Source organism: Oxyura jamaicensis, chromosome 1 (genome assembly GCF_011077185.1).
Source record: "Oxyura jamaicensis isolate SHBP4307 breed ruddy duck chromosome 1, BPBGC_Ojam_1.0, whole genome shotgun sequence".
Classification (NCBI taxonomy): Eukaryota; Metazoa; Chordata; class Aves; order Anseriformes; family Anatidae; genus Oxyura; species Oxyura jamaicensis.
Genome location: NC_048893.1, coordinates 6,464,678 through 6,483,062, shown reverse-complemented (window position 1 = coordinate 6,483,062; position 18,385 = coordinate 6,464,678). Strand labels below are relative to the sequence as shown.

General features: G+C 48.3%; 1 protein-coding gene across 8 annotated transcripts in view; it reads left to right on the top strand.

The window, feature by feature from the left end:
- FRMD4A (FERM domain containing 4A) overlaps positions 1 to 18,385 on the top strand; it is a 355,878-nt gene that overhangs the window by 304,628 nt on the left and 32,865 nt on the right. For all 8 annotated transcript variants that reach the window (XM_035334235.1, XM_035334241.1, XM_035334249.1 and 5 more), the window contains 4 exons: positions 142 to 207; positions 413 to 470; positions 2,241 to 2,327; positions 16,711 to 16,787. In XM_035334235.1, the coding sequence (XP_035190126.1) occupies positions 142 to 207; positions 413 to 470; positions 2,241 to 2,327; positions 16,711 to 16,787 (288 nt within the window). The remainder of the gene's footprint in view (positions 1 to 141; positions 208 to 412; positions 471 to 2,240; positions 2,328 to 16,710; positions 16,788 to 18,385) is intronic.

Sequence of the window (18,385 nt, the reverse complement as noted above, 5' to 3'; positions counted from 1 at the left end):
CATGCTCTACAACATTGTAGGCACCATTTGTAGATAGGGAGAGTAACATGGAGAGGGAAAAGTCTGTACAAATAGATAGCATGTTTGTGAATAAGTCATGATACTGCCTTTAAATATAACATCTCATTTCTTCCTTTCCAGTGAGGACCGAGTCATTGAACATTACAAGAAACTAAACGGTCAGACAAGAGGTCAAGCAATTGTAAAGTAAGTAAAATAAAAGCAACTTGTGGTGACCTTTGTTTTATCAGGAAATATATACACTGGCCTGTAAAACCAATATGTAACTCTGCCTCCCATCCCATCTAATGCTCTATTTTTTAAGTAGTTATTTACTTCTTATTTAAACACTTCTTTTCAGATCATCTCTCAGCTTCTCAGACACATTATTCTCTTATGTGTTGTTTTGCAGTTACATGAGTATTGTAGAATCCCTCCCAACATATGGAGTGCATTATTACGCAGTAAAGGTACGTGCTACAAATGAGGTTTATTTATTGAATTAAACCGATTTTGGAGAGGAAGGGGGAGAGGTGCAAATAACCATCCTGCTTTCAGAGTACAATACGCTATTGCTAAAGTCTTGTTTCACTTCCTGTAGTAGGATAAACTTATTTCAACTGAGTAGTGACTGTTTGGTAAATATAGCTCCCCAGAGGAAAATCCTGTTCTTCAAGATAAAACTCTCACAGTCTTTCTGTTGTGCTAGAGATGTTCAGCTCACAGGCAGCAGCAAGCTCTGATGATGCCAGTGAACCAGCACCAGAGGGACCAGCAGGCACTTTGCTGGCAGACTCAGTGCTCCACTCCTTTTCGTAATTCCACGAGGTCAGATTTTTCCTAACCTGCACATCCAAGAGCAACTAACTAGGGCCAGCCATAATCTGCAGACAGCAGCTGCCTTCACTTGAGATATAAGATGGATGCAGATATAGTACATCTTTTTAATGCCAAAACACTAGATCGTATTCTAGGGATGACATGTTCCACCCCTCCACCCACAAAACCATTCTCTACTACTGTGTGAATTTCATGCAGGTATTCCTGAAATTCCTTATTTCTTTTTAGTGATTTATCACCAAATCTTCCAGTCTCATACTATTATCACCAGTTCCCTGCCTGACCAGCTGTGTAGGGTTATTATTTTTCTTAAGTAGAGAAATCAATAAGCATGTAGAGAAAGCTGGATCCACAACCCCCAAAATGTATTCCCCCATTTATCACCCCTGAAGTTTTGATGTGTTTCATCATTATCTCTCTGCACAGATCATACGGTTTTGCATACATCTCCCACACATGGGCTACCATAAAAACACAAATATCTGACAGTACTTGTCTCAGGGAGATGTGCTTTCTAGGTCTGTTCCTGCTAATGTGCAAGGAATTTTGCGAAACACATTAGCCCCATCCTTTACCAGAGGCTAGGATCACTCCAACACCCTCTACATCTCTTGGACTACTCCAGACCAAGCAAGATCGGCTGCATGTCCAAGCCTGCAAATTCTTGAGAGCTGTTCCCATGAACTCCCCATGATCAGTAAATGCCAGTGAGCATCAGTGAGGCAACAAATATTGCACATAATAGGTTTTGCTTCTGCTTGATGTGGGGGTTTTGATTTAGCTGGGTTTTACCCTGCCTTTCTTTATCACATTAACAGAACAGATGTAATTTCATTGAGGACTCCAGTTCAGTAAATTGCTAAGGGGCTAGTATCAGATATCAGCCATTACTCCACAAGGCCATTTTATTGCGCACTCAGACACAAAGCAGTTGGGTCCAAGCCTGTCAGACCTTATCACTTGGTAGCTCTCAGATCCCATTACTGCTTCATTTTCAAGATTAATGCTAAAATCCCTCCACATAATTCAAGTCAGCTGGCTGATTCTCTTTCCTTCCTCTCCAATCTCTGAGTGTTCAGACTGAATAATTTACGTGGCAGAGAAAGAGGATGTACCACTGCACAAGGGACTAATGCCAAACCTCGCCTGGCAGCATTTTGAGTAACTCGATCACAGGTGATGCATTCTAAATGGTTTTAGATGTCATAGCTAAAAGTGAAAAAGATCTCTCTTTAACATTGAGGAGCTTTGCGACCTGAGGTAATTCATCCAGGGCCATTTAATGGCACCCATGACATTCAAAGACATTGCTTAGAAACAAATATTTACCTTGAAAAACAACTCAGGAAATCTCCAGTATTTCCTTTTCCCATTCAGTTTAACTCTATTTTTTCTTTCAGGACAAGCAGGGAATTCCTTGGTGGTTAGGACTTAGCTACAAAGGAATTTTTCAATATGACTACCATGACAAAGTGAAACCAAGAAAGGTAAGTGTTTACTTTTCTGTTAAGGTCTGGGCTTGCCTCTCATGTTACAGCTTGAATCGGGGGTGTGATGTATGGCAAGCGCTGGCATTGATTCGTGTGATTTTGAAGGATGTTAAGTTTCTCCCAAATTTTGAATATCTGCAGAGAAACAACGGACAAAAGAAGCTCTTCATTTATTAAATGCTGTGCTGTGCGGGGACAATAAGTGGCATTTAATCTCGTGCCTTATGCTTCTTTATAGCGTGGTTCATAAGACATAAATGGGAACAGTAGGACCGATGCTCTCGGGTGCTGCAGACCTTTCAGCCCGCTAACTGTGGTGGGACTGAAGGTGCTTAGCTGACCTAAGCACCTTCTAATAGCCTGTTGTCAAGACATAAATAGTCTGAGAGAGGGAGAGGGAAGATGAGACAGGAAAGCCTCTTCCATGTATTACAAAAAGAAAAAATCACATGGTTCTCCCCAGAGTGGCATTACATTTGACAAGGAACGATTTTACCAGCTGAAGAGTTAATGTCAAGCTAATAGGGCAAGAAGATTTCCATCACATGCCTAAAGAAAATGCATTAAAAGGTTTCTGTCCAGTATCTGATTTGTTTAGGAACTTTACTTTGAGACAGTTCACAAATCAAGGCAGAGCACGTGAAGATCTGATCATAAAACTAGTGCTTTGTCATTGATGACTGGCTGTTCCGGTCTCTTTGTTCCTATTTTTAGTGAGACTTTCAATGCATCTTTTGAGAAATCCAGCTACCAAATATCCTGTTCATTCGGGAGGAGAATGGTTTTGATCTTCTGAGCTCATCCAACCAGGCAGACCCATGTGTTCTGATACGGCTACGTAGGATGCAGTCTAGTACAAAAAAAAAGCTCATCTCTGAGCCCATACCCTGCAGGCTGGTATGCACAGTCTATTAGCAACAGTATTTGTTGTATTGCAAACCCGTGTGGATGTCAGGAGACAAGGTCTCAGAACTGGAAGATTCGGAGCAACTAGGCACCTCTTCTGGAGATGAAAATGCTGAATTAATACATTGCATTTCTCTTTGCATCGTCTCTGGGCCAAGGTGTCCCCTTTCTTTTACTTCCTCTGATCACATTCAAGTTACACATAGCCTGGTCCTCAAGGATAGCATCTTCTGTTAAAATAAACTAAAAACAAGGTTTTGGTAGAAAAAAATAACTGCTAAGGGGGCAGCAGGAGGTGGTAGGCTCTTTGATTAGCCTTTTGCTCACTGAAGGCTATTCACAGGGCTTTTTACTCACGGAAGGAGTGAATGAGGATGAGCGGAGGAAGGGGCTCTTTACAGAGCATCTGTGCTCTGAAAGACATATCTGTTTGGGATCAATCATTACCTGCAGGGCAAGTCGTACTCACACGTGATAATTTAAAACATGCCTAGACTAGGTGTTTGCACCCACACATCTCCAACAGTGCCAACCCCCTAGGGAAGATATGTCCTTAAGACACGCCTTCAGAGGTCAGTCTTAGTGACAGGAACATTTCTTTGGAGGAAAACAGTGCCTTGCCATGGCAGGGCTCAACCATTCAGAAGCTATAGCATTTTTTATCAGCCCTGATGGGATGAGAGGGTTAGGGGAGAGCATCAGAAGAAAGAAGGAGGGTAGGTACTCCAACTTCATGGGATAAGACATCCATTTCCACCTGAAGAGTCAAATTTCCTTTCTTGGCTTCTCTACTTTATTCCCGGCTTCACATTTTGATCTGATCTGTAGCACTGGATTTAGAGCTTGAAAGCATCTTGGCTGGCCTCTCTGTGTCCCCCCTAACCTACCTCTAGCTCTCGGATTGCCTCTAGAATCAGAAAGACTGTAGGCATCTCCCACCCTTTTTCTCCAAGCATAATCCTAAAAACTAGGGTTTTCTCTTTATTCAGAATTTTTTTTTTTTTTCTCAGCAAATTATGTTTGAAATCCAGGAAACTACAAACATTAACACCACCTTATGTGTCAACCACTGAGAATTTCTGCAGCTTAGCAGAAGTGGTCACAAATGTGGGAGGGAAGGTTGGGTGGGAGGGGACAGTAGGAATTTCCAGGCTCAAAGTTGTTCATTGCCACAACCCAGAGACAACAGCAGTGAAAAGGCAGCCTAGATGAACATGATGATGATGCTCTCAAACCCCACCTGTTGGCATATGTTTGGGATATTCCAAAATGTGCAGCCTAAATCAGGGACAGGACATGTACAGAGTGGCTGAGGCTTCAAAATTTCTCTGTTGTGTGCTTTTACCCTCGATAGACCAAGTATAAAAGACTTCTTACCCCACACAGGTGGTAAAACCCTCTGGCAAGAGCAACCCAACTGCCTCAGTAAAGCGTAGTGTTTAATTCTCTGGTAATTAAATTGTAAAATTGCACTTGATAACCTTGGTATCTGGGAGCCTACCATAGGATCAGGTTCATTTCACTGCACCAGAAGGGGCTGGTTCAAGTCTCCACTGTGCAAAGGGGAGGGGCGAGCTTTGATGAACTTTTCTGCAAGGTAAAATTAGAGGGGAGGAGGGAGTAGATTATGTCTTTTCTGATATTTATCATTTCATCCCCGCACATTGCCAACACCAGAAACAAACTGAAAAAAATGCAACGGAAAAATAAATCTGGAAGAAACACAAGCAGAGAATTGTAGCAAGAAACCAGCTGAAACCAAGACATTTATATCAAATGCATGCAAAAACCTTGCTTGTCTTATAAGGGAGATGATAATGTTTTCCTATGATGTCATCCTAGATAGATTTCCATGCTTATTGTGTTTGCAAGTAAAACTGTAACCCACACTAAGCAGCTGAGCCTATCTCAGGCGATCCCATTAGCAGGCAGTCAGAACAATGTTTTTATTAAATTGCTGAAGTAAATCAGCCACATGTCTCCAGAAAGCTAACTAGGTTTGTCAGCGAATTGGATGAGTCCAGAGAGGAGAACTGGGGCTGACGCTGGGCCAGAACCTGATCTTGCTGGCAGTAGAGGCAGAAGTCCTCCAGCATTACTGGGGGTGCCGCTGAGATGGGTATCTGGCACCTAGTTTGAGGTGGTTCAGATAGGAATGCAGGGCTATTAAACTGGAATGCAGCTTGTGCTGGGCTGCAGAGCCTAATGTGACTCTGTGCTTCTATTTTTATGTTCCCTCCTGCCTCATTCTGTGGAAGCCCCAAAGCTAACCAAAGCCATCACTTTGAGGCATATCATTCTCCCTTCTGGTTCTCTCCTGTATGTTGAGGGGCTAGCTCACAGACTCAGTAAGCCCTGCCAAAGGCTTCCTCTGAAATGTTCACTGTTTAAACACAGATTTGGTCCATATCAGTTACAATCAGATAGCAGTTCATTCTTAGGTGCTAAATAAATGCGAAAGTTTCAGTCTCATGTGAGTACACCTTACAAAATTCATCACCACAGCTGAAAAAGAAGAGAATATCAAGTGAGGAAAGATGGCTTCTGTCCTGCTTGAGAATGTCCTGCACGTCCTCCGGGATGTCGAGGCATGCTAGAAGTTCACTAGTGGCTTGCAGAACTTGGGTCATTTTTGTAGCACAGGTTCTGGGATGGGTAAAGTCCATCTCCCTCTATACTGGTTAAGACTTCACTTTTACAAACTCTTCCTTGTGAAGGAAAACAGCCTGGTGTGCCTTGAAAAAGTATGTCACAGAGGAGTCACTGTCCTGCTGGGCTTGAGACCCACCATTTTGGGTCAGCACCTTACAAAATTCATGAAAAAACAAAGCAAATTCTTTGGAGCCAGGTCTTCAGAAAGAATAACCTTCTCTGTGGCTATATTGTCCACGTATGTGTTTGTTCATTTTAACCAGCAGGTAGGAACGTAACTCCACGCCATCCCGAGAGACCCGTGCATGAAGCAGCAGCGGTGTAGCCTGTAGCTGTGAGATCTGCATGTTCCAGCAGCTGCAGTAGCACTAGGCACGTCTCTGTTGTTCTAGGGGGATATTCGCACTGCCATAAGAGCCCAAAGGCATCTTTCAGTGCACACAGCTTAACAGTTAGTAAACAATTAACTCTAAGCTGAAGAATGAATGATTAACAAAGTCAGCCAAAGGACTTCCATATGGCTAACAAACAGACACATAAATTGTTTAACTTACCACCAAAAACAAAATGACCAAACTGACCTCTGGTACAGTTTGGTTGCTCTGCAAGAAATATCACTATTTGGTGTCATCCCATTTTCTTTCACAGAAAGCTAGTGGCTAAGAAACTTAGGGTGAGCCTGTTTTTTCAGGCTCATAAACGTTATCAGCGTTCTCTTTCTCTGGTTGACTGAAGGGAATCCAAAAAGAATAGTTTTAGAAACAAGACAAAATGTGGGGTATCCCAAAATTCAGATGTAGCTTGACAAGAATTTCCCCTGTGACAGCCAAACATCCATGTCTGCCATTTCTTCCCCACGTTATCCTTTCTCTGAGATCAAGTGAACCATGCTGTGAAAATACTTTATCCCTTGCCATAATGTCACCACAAAACTCTGGACTCTCATTACTGAAGAATTTAATATGTAGTGTTTGTTGTAAATCCAAAAGAACAGTAACAGCTTGATTTCCACATGGGAAAAGAAGAGCTGAGCTGGACCCATCCTGCCAGGCAATACAAAGCACAGGTAAAATCAGTACACTACGTGTCTGATTAGAGACAAATCACCTGCTTGTCACCAGCAGGAACAAAATAATCAGCGCATTAATTTTGTCCAGAAAGTGAAAGATTGCTGTGTGATGTCACTTGGCCTTTTCCAAACAGCAAGAGATAGAGTGAACTTTCCCAGTTCCAGAGGCAAAATGAGATATTTACACAGGAGGAGCAACAGCCTAATTAAGAGCCTTTTTATTGCAGAACAAATAGCGATCCTCTCTGCTTTAGGGCATAATGAAGCACTGTCAAGTCAGTAATTTCATTGATGGAGTGGTTAAACTTGTGCTTCCTGTGGTGAAGGAATGACAGACCAGTAACTTAAAAAAACATAGAGTAGGGATTGATGTGAAATTTATAGAAACTAATGAATGCCGGGGAGGAAGAAGCTGACAAATTGGTCCCTATCCTGGCTGATCGTAGACCATCAGAACAGATAAAAAGGAAAAGAAACGTGAATTTCAAATAAGTTAAAGGGAGCCCGATTCACTTGGATAAATCCTTGCCACGTGATACATTAACAATAATGTGCATAGAAGGGTTAAAGGTAAGACTGAAAGTGGGTATGGGAGACCCCTCTACCCAGAGTTACAGCGCTGAATTGGTAATATTCAGACAGGATTTTGAGAGGTGCTATAAACCCTCACACTCAAGGAGGGTGTTTGATTTGGCAGCAAGTTAGTTTCTGTTGTCAGAGGCTTGGAGCATGTGTAGCACTCCTCTCACTGGCATGCCACGGGGTGTATTCAGGAAAGAATGGCCTTTCTCTAGCACATTCTCAATCAGCTGGGGTCAGACACAGCGTATTGTCCTCGTGGCTAATTGGGCTCTCCTTGGCTTGACATCGTTTCCTAAGACATTTGCAATCATCTTTGCATAGCAGACAGGGATGAAATATTTAAAATTTGTAAGTGATGCAAGAGGAGCAGAAAACACTTCCAGGAAATGCTGGTTTAAAAGCTAGTGGAGCCTCAGCGGCATTGCTGTAATAAATTATTCACTGTGATTAGCTGCCTGTTAAGGACTACCTGCTGACTCCTTCTGCTCAACGTTTTTATTTCTCTTCCCTTTGCCGATCCTTCATGCTTTTTGTATTATGGACTTGGCTGTAAACTGAACCAGTCTTCAGGTCACGGCAGGTTCAGCTCATTTTATAGTGCAGTAATTCACTCTTGGTTTAGTGCTTGGAAATGTGGTGCTCTGGAGGAGGGAGACATACATAAAGTGAGGTTCCTCACCCTGCTGTTCCTTCTCCTGGAGGAGGGTGCTCAACCCATTTCCTGATGCATCAAAATCTAAGACCCAGACCTGTGACCACCGAAGAGCAGCCATAGTTTAAGACTTTCCCTGATGAAATGTCTTACCCCATTGCTGTATGCAGGAGACCGTGTCCTCTGTAGCACCTCTTGCCCACCACCCAGCACCAGGCTTTTCTCCTTTCTGTTTTCTGCCTCTATGTGTCCTCAGCACCTCCCTCAGCCTTGCCACTGCACCCCACTGTGCCAAAAAATTGCCAAGAGCACTGGGAGATGAATAAATCGGCTCAGAGCACGTTGGTCTGGAAAGCAGGATTTTGTCCCCAAGACGGAGAATTTCCATGGGCTTTGGCTGGGCATGGCCCTAGGCTGTGATTTAGTGAACCCTTCTGGCAGCAGTAACAACTTAAGCAGCCTTCACCACTCTCCTATCCCACCTCTTATCCTATCCTATCTGATTTCCTCTCCTGGGTCCCTAATTCAGTCATGGTGGTATAATTGTGTGGCTGGGAAGGAAACTGCCCCAGCAAAGCGATCAGAGCTCAGTGTAACCCAGCCTAAAAAGAGCAGCCACTTTTAACCTCGATAGTTCCCAATCCCATTCACCACCTGGCCCACAATCAGCATCACCAGCACAGCTGTAGGAGCTGGGTATGGGTTCAGCCTGAATAAATCACAGTGGCCAGAGAAAAGTTGTGTAGGTTAACTATAATTAACCTACGCAATTACTTCGTGAAGTGAGACAAAGGCTTCACAGCCCAGGACAAGACAGAAAGAGTTGGCACCATGGCATTTGCCATGGTTGAATCAGGATGAATTAACTATAGGGTACGTAAGCACCACTTCTTCTCATATAAGCTAGTAAAAGTTTGGCTCAGTGTCTCTCCCAAACAGGGCTGATCTCAGATAAATAGGGAGGCTGCAACTAAGGGGACTGACTAGGTAAAGCAACTTGTAAAAATGTGTTAGCTACTCATACAACAGTCATGCTCAGTTTCCTTTATCTAGGTAGGTAAGTACCTTGATCACCTATAATGCTTGTGAGCACTAACACATAGCCTGGGGCACTGCTGTCTTATAAGCAAGCCAGCACTATTTCGGTGGTTCGGTGTATGTGTACCGTGGTGATACTGTCAGGCATGAAGTCCCAGGGTTTGCTGCAAGAATCCACATTCACAAAGGCTACAGCATCAGGTCCTATCCCCTGCTGCAGCCAAGTCAATCCCACGGCTGCCATTAAATACAGGAGTACCCATCAAAGTAAAATCCACTTGCTCTAAGCGTCATATTCAGGTCTTAAAGGGTAATTCTCTACAAAAGCAGCCGCCAAGTCTTAAATGACTCTGCAGCGCACAGCAGGAGCTTCAACAAGATGCAAAGACAAATCACTCTGACAGCACAAAGTGAAACAAATTGGAGCTCAGCACGCTGGAGTTAGGGAAGAGATCGGGAGTGAGACCAAGGCTTCCTCAAGCATGTGTGCTTGGCTCTGAAGTGGCAGCAGGCTCCCCACGTACCCCACCCTTTCCAAATGCTGTCTCAGTTCACCAGGACTTGCTGCTCCAAAGGTCTGGACATCTTTATCACCAGGAGAAGGCAGGGGGGTGGGCAGTTATTCAGTGGCTGCAAATAGGAGGCATCTTGAAGTGAGTGGCCTGGGCAGGAGGCTCAGAAGGTCATGCATGGCAGCCCATTGCCATGTGTATGGGAGTGCTGCTGTTGTAGGACCCTATATACAGACACCCAGCATCACAGGGGTATTTTCAGGCACACAATCCAATAGGCTTGTGCATCGTCATCCCATGACTGGGCGTGGGATCAGGATGGGTGTTCCTGTGTCTTGGATCCAAAGTGGATGTGCTTTACAGAATGTTAGGGATTGGGAGGGACCTTGCAAGATCATCTAGTCCAGTCCCTTAGTCCTCAATCATCTAGTCCAGTCCCCTTTAGTCATGCTGCTAGAGAAGCAAAGAGATCTTCAGGCAAGAGAGTGGCATAAATCATTAGAGTGAGCCATAGCTGACTCACGGGCAATAGCTTGGGCATCCTCTATGCAAGACATAGAACGGTGTGTCAGAAAGTCACTTTGATGTGCACGTGGAGGAGAAAATAATTTATAAGAATCGGTAAGAAAAGTTCATATAGACATAATGATCAAGATGCGCTCAGCATGGTGACAGCAATGCAACATCTAACAGCGTCTGCCAAATGTATGCGCATTGTAGGTGGATTTGGTCGGATATAAGATCAAAGTCTGATCTCCCGGTCTGTACACAGCTACAGACACAAATATCAAGCTGCATGATGTAGGCAAATAATGTTTTGTCCAAATAATGTCTCTTTGCTCTGAGATCTGATGCTTTACTGTCACTCTGAGCCAATAAACCACTTTGAAATTTAATAGAGAATTGTCTCTCCGTCATGGAAATGAAGGCGGAGTGGTGATTATATAGATCTAGATGCAATTTCTGCTTGGTCAGGCCAGAATTGTTTGTTGGGGTGGTGTGGTCCCATGAGAACAGCACGCAGCAAAAAGGATCTCAAGTTGGACCAAAAAAGTCCCAAAGCCTGAGGGGAAGAAGTAATTAGATAGTGAGCTGGGATTGTTGACAGACCACCAAAGTCCTGCTTAGCCAAACCACTCGCTCATTCCTTGGGGGAAGGGAGGACAGCGAGCCTCTGGGAAGATCATTGGTGGAGTTGTTTCCCCACATCAAACCACACAGGAAACCTTTCATTTTTTTGTTCCAGAAAAGAGGAAAAAAAGAATGCCCCAAACTAATAGAAGTACAGGAATGAATGGAAGCATGGCAGGAGAGAGGGCTGAGTTACAGTGCGCAGCATCCTCATCTCCTGACCCGGGGGGCACCCTGAGCACTGGGTCACGCTAATTCACAGGTGACAGCCCGTGGAAATCTCTTGGTAAATCTGCCAGTGAAACAAGATCCCGTTTGTTTGAGCTGAGATGGTGGATCAAACCCTTCCTCGTTCACCCTAGCTAGTTTGACAGAGGTATGATTGATGGGAGCAGGACTGGCTTGAGGCAGAACACAAATCCATGGCCGGAAACCATGGCCCCGCTGAAATCACAGGGACAAAACTGCCATTGAGTTTGCTGGAGCTGTGATTTCCATAGAGCTTAAAGCCAGAAAGGGACCGCTCATAGCCTCCACCCTGACCTCCTGCATAACTCAGACCCTAGAATTTCGCTTGCTGGTTTGTTCGGAAGGGAGAATTACATTTCCAAGGAGGAATTTTTTTTGTTGTGTTTGCTTTGTCTTTAAACTGGAGAAGAAGACAAAAAAAAAAAAGACTTGGGACTTTGGAGCTTTACTCAAGCAAGCTGTGCGAAAAGACTGTCATTGTTTAGTTTCATTGTTTAGTACCAGTTTTAGTTCCAGGATATCCTCCAGGGTTGGCTCTTGCCCATAGCATAGGAGAGTAAAGGGTTGCATCTGAGCTGTTAGAAGCGTACCACGTTATTTCCCTGCCTTTCCCAGAAGGTTCTCAGAGCACCCAGTCTAGGTGCTAAGTCCGTGCATTTAGAGGGACGATTGTTCCTTCTGCATGGGATGACGTAACGAGGCATTAATCATCTACGAGGCTGAAAGACTTGAAGGACTGGGAGATGCCACGTAGGTCAGTGAGTCCAACAGCAGTCACAGCAGGTCATTCATTAGATGCTTACAAAGAGAAATCCAGGCCAAAGAGGCCTTTGGAGGTCTCTAGCCCAGCCTCCTGCTCAAATCTGGGACAGCTTCCCAGACAAGTCAGGTTACTCACAGCCCTAGTGTCTGACCACCCTTCACTGCTGGTTCCCACTGTGTCCCCACAAGGTCTACCAGTGCACAGCGCCCAGCTCAGCACCAAATCCAGCTCTCCTGGCACAGCAGGTAGAAGACAGCGTCAGGGACCCTGCCCCACAGTGAGGCAGAGAAGCCTAAGAAGTGCTCCAAGGGGTACTATTTGGGCACGTTTCTTTAGGAACCAGAATCCAGAGAGCACTGGGCACCAACCACCTTTGCTGCCTTTCAGAAATCCTCTCTGTCCTGTCCCTGCCACGAGCTACAGAGTGTAGCACTGATTAACTCTGCTCCCTACACTGCAGCAAAGGCCAGGAGACCCAGGGCATGAGCAACCAAGCCAGAAATGCTCCCCTCTGCTCACTCAGAAAACACCTTCCCTCCTTTATCAGGAGCCTCTGGCATTCTTCACATGCTCTCGCGCTGACCCTACCTCCTGCTGTGTGCAAACTCCACCGTGCCGGCCCCACGGTCAATAAAAGCGGTAAAAACCCACTTCAGGCTCACACGGCTGAAATGGATGCAGATCCCCGGGCCTCCTCTCCTCCAGGCTCAGCTTAATTAGGGAGCAGCTAGCAAACCACAAAAGGAGCTTGCATCTGAAGGGCTTTGACTGCAGCTCTTTGTAGCCAGTCGCAAACATCTGGTGCCTGGCGAGCCTGCCGGCCTCTTGGAAGGGCTTTGCAACCAGAATGTTCCTGTAGCTTGCACCTGAATTCCCCAGAAAACACCGTGTAGGGCTCCGGTCCCTCCCTCCCCTGGCTCCTCTTCTAAGCTGCCAGCTTTGCAGAAGAAAAGCCATTTCTGGTACTGCTTTCCCCACCATAGCCCCCCCAAAGCATCTGAAACAGCATGTGTGGTCCAATAGGGAATAATTATTCCCCGGGCTGCCCCTCGGATGTTTGCAGGTTGATAAGCAGTCTTACAAAATCAAGCGATAGCTCTGGTTCCAGTTGTATCGGCACGATGAATCAGAGCCCTCCGCACAATCCCTCTGACTCAGAGGAAGAGGGAAAAAGGGCAATTCTCTTCTCTTTTAGGAGCCCCTTTCCCATTCTCTTGTGTGCAGCTGTGCTCAAAAGCCCATCTCGGGGAGACTTCCTTAAGCATCTAGCGAGGACTGAATGAGCTCATGTGCAGCCTGTAATGATGGCAACTACCAAAAATTGTTCCCATCTGAAAGCTGCCCGCTGCTGCACGATCCAAAGCGGGCTGCTGACCTCAGAAGAGAATCCCAGGGGGCAAACGACCACATCACAGAGGCTCGCCCCGCCGCAAGCCCCACTAATTGCCCCCTTGCCTGCAGGCTCTGAGTGAGAGCAGCCTCTAAAGGGCCAGGGAGCTGTGCTCTCAGGGACATGCTGTGTTACCGAGGGACTTTCTCCTTAAGCTTCATTTCCAGAGTGGTTGGGGACATGCTGTCCCTGTCCCTGCTGCGAGGTGCCTTTGGTCTGAGGAAGCCCAGACCTGTGGTTTTCCATCTCAACGTTTGGGTCCCTACACCCCTAACACAACCCCAGGAAAGCCAATAGAGATCTTCCCACCCACAAGGGCCAAAGGATCAAAATCTGCCAAATGTCACAAAACCAGAACCCTTCTGTGTGGGAAGAGCCAAATCTGCCATGAACTTGGATGCTTTGGCACAAACTAAGCCTGAAACTGGCTCTCCAAAACCTGCACGCATCCGTTGTCGCCGCATTTCCACAAGACTGTGCTGAAATTACGACCAGCTCCCTGCTGCGGCTCTTGTTCCCCAGTGAAGGTTGTGAGCAGCAGCGTGGTAAAAGGATCTTGATGGGTAAAAATTACGCTTCCATTTAAGACCCACTAATGGCACCCCGTGCATCTGGCACCGAGTTAACGGCATCCATTGGAAACCGTGCGGAAGCCGGGCAACCAGCGAAGGGAACAGCTTGCTTCCGTGAGGAGGTCTGGCTGGGGGGAGAAATCAGGCATTGTTCCTCCCGCGGGGCTGCGATCCGCTAACGGGAAGGTGGGCGCTTTCTTGTGGGTAGTCACATTTGTGCAGATGGGATTCCTTCCGTGGAGGAAGGGTGAGACCTCTCGGATCAACGCAGGCAAAATGAGTAGGAGGCTGCAGAATAATATTTGGGCAGCAAAGGGAGAGCACAGTTATGGCAACGGTAAAATGCACGTATACGTGTCCAAGAGAGTGATGCTGTGGCAAAAAGACCCAAACTCAAGCTGCGGGGTCACATTCACCCCCACCCTCCCAAGAGCCCAGGCTAGCCTCCTACTCTACCCTGCCAAGGAAAACAGAGAAACTAAATATAAAGGTGCAGTGACCTGGTGCCCAAAATGTAGGTGTTGAAGGCCATTTTGGGCACTGCTGGGTATCCAAGACATCTGTGTGGGGCTGGCACACACGGCACCGGCCCTACAGGGGTCCTGCTCCCCCCCTGGGACAGCGTCGGGGGCCGTGTGGGGCACCCTGGGGCACGAGAAATGGCTCTGGGTGCCTGCGCTTGGCCATCTGACAGCTCCCCCGGAGCCATGCGTGTTTGGACAGTTGGAGTTAATCATCAAAGGGAAACAGAGCTGCAGCTAACGAGCCGAGCACCGGGAGGTTTATTAGAGGACGAAACGGGACAGGGTTAGGGCACGGGGGCAGAGCCACACGGAGGAGGGTGGCGGTAGGAAATCCCCACATCTACCTGCACAGTGCATCCGAGGAGAGCGGCTGCCAGCAGCTCCGAAAAGGGTTTCCAGTTCCCATTGCGCCACGCCAGAATGACAGCAGGGGACGCAGGGACAGAGGGAGATTTTCTGGAGGGTGTGAACCGCCGGGTTTTGAGCTGCTTATGGGTTCCACATGTCTGAGCGCCTCCCAGACATGTCCCCTCCGCATGCTGCGCAGCGCGGCCCCGTCCCCCCCGTGGTACGCACAGGCATCTGGGCGCACGGAGGGATGTTTCGGAGGCCCACGTGGCGGTCCCCTGCTTGACCCCTGTTGTTGTCAGCTGGAGTTTGGGCCCCAAACTTCCTTTTGGAGCCTTTGAAGCTCAGCTGAAGCTCGCTGAGGGCTCATAGGGGAGGCAGACTTCACATTCAGATCGCAAGTTCCTGGCTTAACCCTTTCACCCCAAGCCCGTCCTCTCTGGGCGGGGAAGATAATAGGTATTTAGTGCTCCGTTCGGTCATCGTGGCTTTTACGCAGTGATTCATTTTTCCATGGGAGGAATCAATCAGCCCTCTAAGGACGGCGTAAAACCCAGCCCTTCGAGCTCGCCGTCCCTCTTGGCTCCCTTCCTCCCTTGCCCTCCCACCATGGGAATGACCCCAGGGCACCGAGCAACTGCGTGCCCTGGGGGGGGATGCAGGAATTGTAGCACGTGGGGCTGTCCAGTCGTAGAAAGGGAAAAAAAAAAAAAAAAAAAAAAAAAAAAAAAAAAAAGCAAAATACAGAAAGACAACTCTTGGAAGCTCCTACAAACACAACTATTTTCAATGCTCGTGCCCCTAGTGAGGAGAAAATGTTCAGGTCCCTGCTGTGGCTTGCTTTATTTTCTAGCTTTCACCTCCACTAGAAGCTTAATCGGTGCAAATCAAATCACGCCTCCTGTTTACTTATCTCCGGAGTGCTGACACTGGCAAGCAGCTTATCTTGGCGTGGCAGGAGCCAGCTCCTTCCTTGGGGGTCAGACAGGAACTCAACAGAAGCTGCCTGTAGTGGCAGAGGGAGTATAAATCAGGGAAAGCTCTGCTGGCTCTGCTCCTAGAGGAGGGAACCAGCCCCGAGCCTCCCTCTTTGCTCGGGGCAGCACAGGGGAGGCGATGAGCCAGATGCAACCTGGAAGGAAACATTTAGGTTTGGGGTAACTCCTTGGTAAAGATGCGGAGAGGTCGGTGCAGTGGTCATTTTATTTTGCAGTCGTTTTATTCCTGCTGCTTCTCCGCTGTCCTCCCTCCTGCCCCAGGAGCAGGGACCCCTGCTCACAGTGTGGGTTTGGGGTTTTGGCCTCTGTGGTGTCCCAGCACCCGGTGCATGCACACGCAGAGGGCAAGACAGGGTCCCTGCGACCTACCCACGCCTGCTCAGAGCTGAATTTCCCCCCCTGCCTGAGCTTGGGTCCGTCACCCAGTCTGAGTCTCCGTTTCCCTGTTAACCACACCGTTGCTTTTGCCTGCATCGTGCTTTGAGACGATGCCAGCTGGGGGCAAAGCCGGGCTGGGACCCAGCACCCTGATAGTGACCCGCACCCCAAGCATCTGCCCTACAAAGGGAGGCTGCCTTCACCCCTCCGAGGTCTTCTCTGCCCTGCGGGGTCGGCCACACGCAGCCCAAATTCCCATCCTCGAAGGGAAAAAAAAAAAAAAATCAAATATAACTTAAATATTGAAAATAAAAGGCACCGAATCCCGGCTTTCCGTCCTCTTTTTGCGGGTGGAAACCGTACGGGAAGAGAAAGCGTGCCGGGCAAGCTGGAGGTGGCTCCATCCCCACCTCCCGGCGGGGAACGGGGATGGGGAAAGGGGAAGGGGATCGGGAAAAGGGAAAAGAGAACGGGGAGCGGGGAAGGGGAAGGGGGCCGGGCCGGGCGGAGCGGGGCGGAGCGGGGCAGCCCCCGGCGCGGCTCCGGGAGGGAGCGGAGGGCAGGGCGCGGGCAGGGCTTGCGAGGAGGAGCCTCACCCCCTGCTTCTCCCCCGCAGATCTTCCAATGGAGGCAGCTGGAGAACCTCTATTTCCGCGAGAAGAAGTTCTCGGTGGAGGTGCACGATCCGCGCAGGTGAGAGCCGAGCCGTGCCGAGACATACCGGGCTCTCCTTGGAGCTGGGGGGGGGGGGTGTTCTCTTTGAGCCGGGGGTTGCTCCTTCTTTCTCGGGATTTGGAGCCGGCTGGCTGCTTTTGCCGTTGTGTGCCTCCCTCCTTTCCCCTCCTAGCGGGATTTTTTCCTTCCCTCCGCTTTGGCACCCTCCGAGCCAGCCCCGGCGCTGCGTTCTGCCCCCGTCCCCCCATCCCGCGGGGAGCTGGGCACCCCGTTTTGCACTCACGCTGCCTTGGATATAAATATTCAGCAGTCCAACGGACAGGAACGGCGTCGGACCAGGGGCAGGCTGAATGAAAGCCCATCAGTCTGTTTAGCAAGGAGGGTTTTTTTTTTCATATTTAGAGACCTAACGTGGGGAGAGAGTGAGTTGAAGGGACCGTGCTGCATCTAATGCCGGCATCCGGTCCCCCTTGCTCATCTGCGTTGGTGGATGGTTCCTGCAGGCACTGACCAGCCTGTGCATTGCTCCCTAATCTGTTCCCACTAAAATCCATGCCCCCCTTGCAAAGTAAACGTGAATACAGCTGATAGAAACCAGCTCCCTTCCCCGCACTGATTTGATGGGCTGCTGGCAGCGGCGTGTTTTGCTGATCAGTCAGCTGTGATCCTGTTTCACCTGTTTCCCGTGCCTATCTGAACACTAATCCCTGTGCTTTTATGGGGGAAATTTTGCATGCAGTTTCTCTGCGCGTTTGCCCTGCTAGCAGCAGGGTCACGCCGACACAGCGGTGCCTGGATCCCCAGGTACATTTTATCAAAGCGAAAACCGAGCAGAGCAGTTCGTACCAGGCTGCAGCCCCGGGTCAGCAGAGCCTCGGAGCATCTGCTTAATATTAAGCATGTAAATAGTCGCATGAAATCTAGCAGAGCCAATTCCCAACATTGAGAATATTCCGGGAGATCTTCCAGCAGCAGGAGCTGGGGTGGGGGGGCGTTCATTCCCCCACCAAACCTTCGTCGGCGGGCGAGGAATCAGAAACGTGGGCTGGGAGCAGTCAGCTGCAGGAAGCCCCCAAATGCCCAGGCTGGCATCTTGCTGGAAGCAGAGATTGCAAGGAAGAGAAAGCAAATAGCTCCGGGATGGTTGAGTCGTGAAGATATTTGCGACTCAGCGTCATGCGTGAAACGTGAACACCCAGAGGAACTTCTGTTTCCAACCGTGTGTCGTCTGTGTTCAGAGCACAGGAATTCCTGACGCTGGAGAGCTGCTGCTTCTTATTCCGTTGGTGCTGTTCCTCCAAATCAACACCAGGAAGACAAAGCCCTGTCCAGCGTGGGTTGTTGTCAGCCTGGTGCTTCCTCACTGCAATTTTTGTAGCCTGAGAGCACCACAGATGGGGTCCAACGGTAGTCTGGCTGTAAAGCAGCCCGGCACATCACAGGGATGTGGTGGGAGCATAGCTCAGGTTGTAGCAGCCTCCTGGCCAAGGGGGATGGACCCTGCAAGGCGGAGGACTGGCCAGCGCAGTGCTCCCTCCGCATTCCTCTCCCTGTAGCCAAACCAGAGCCTGAGTCAGCAAAGCCACGCTCCCAGGCACAGGAGAGCGAGCACAGCT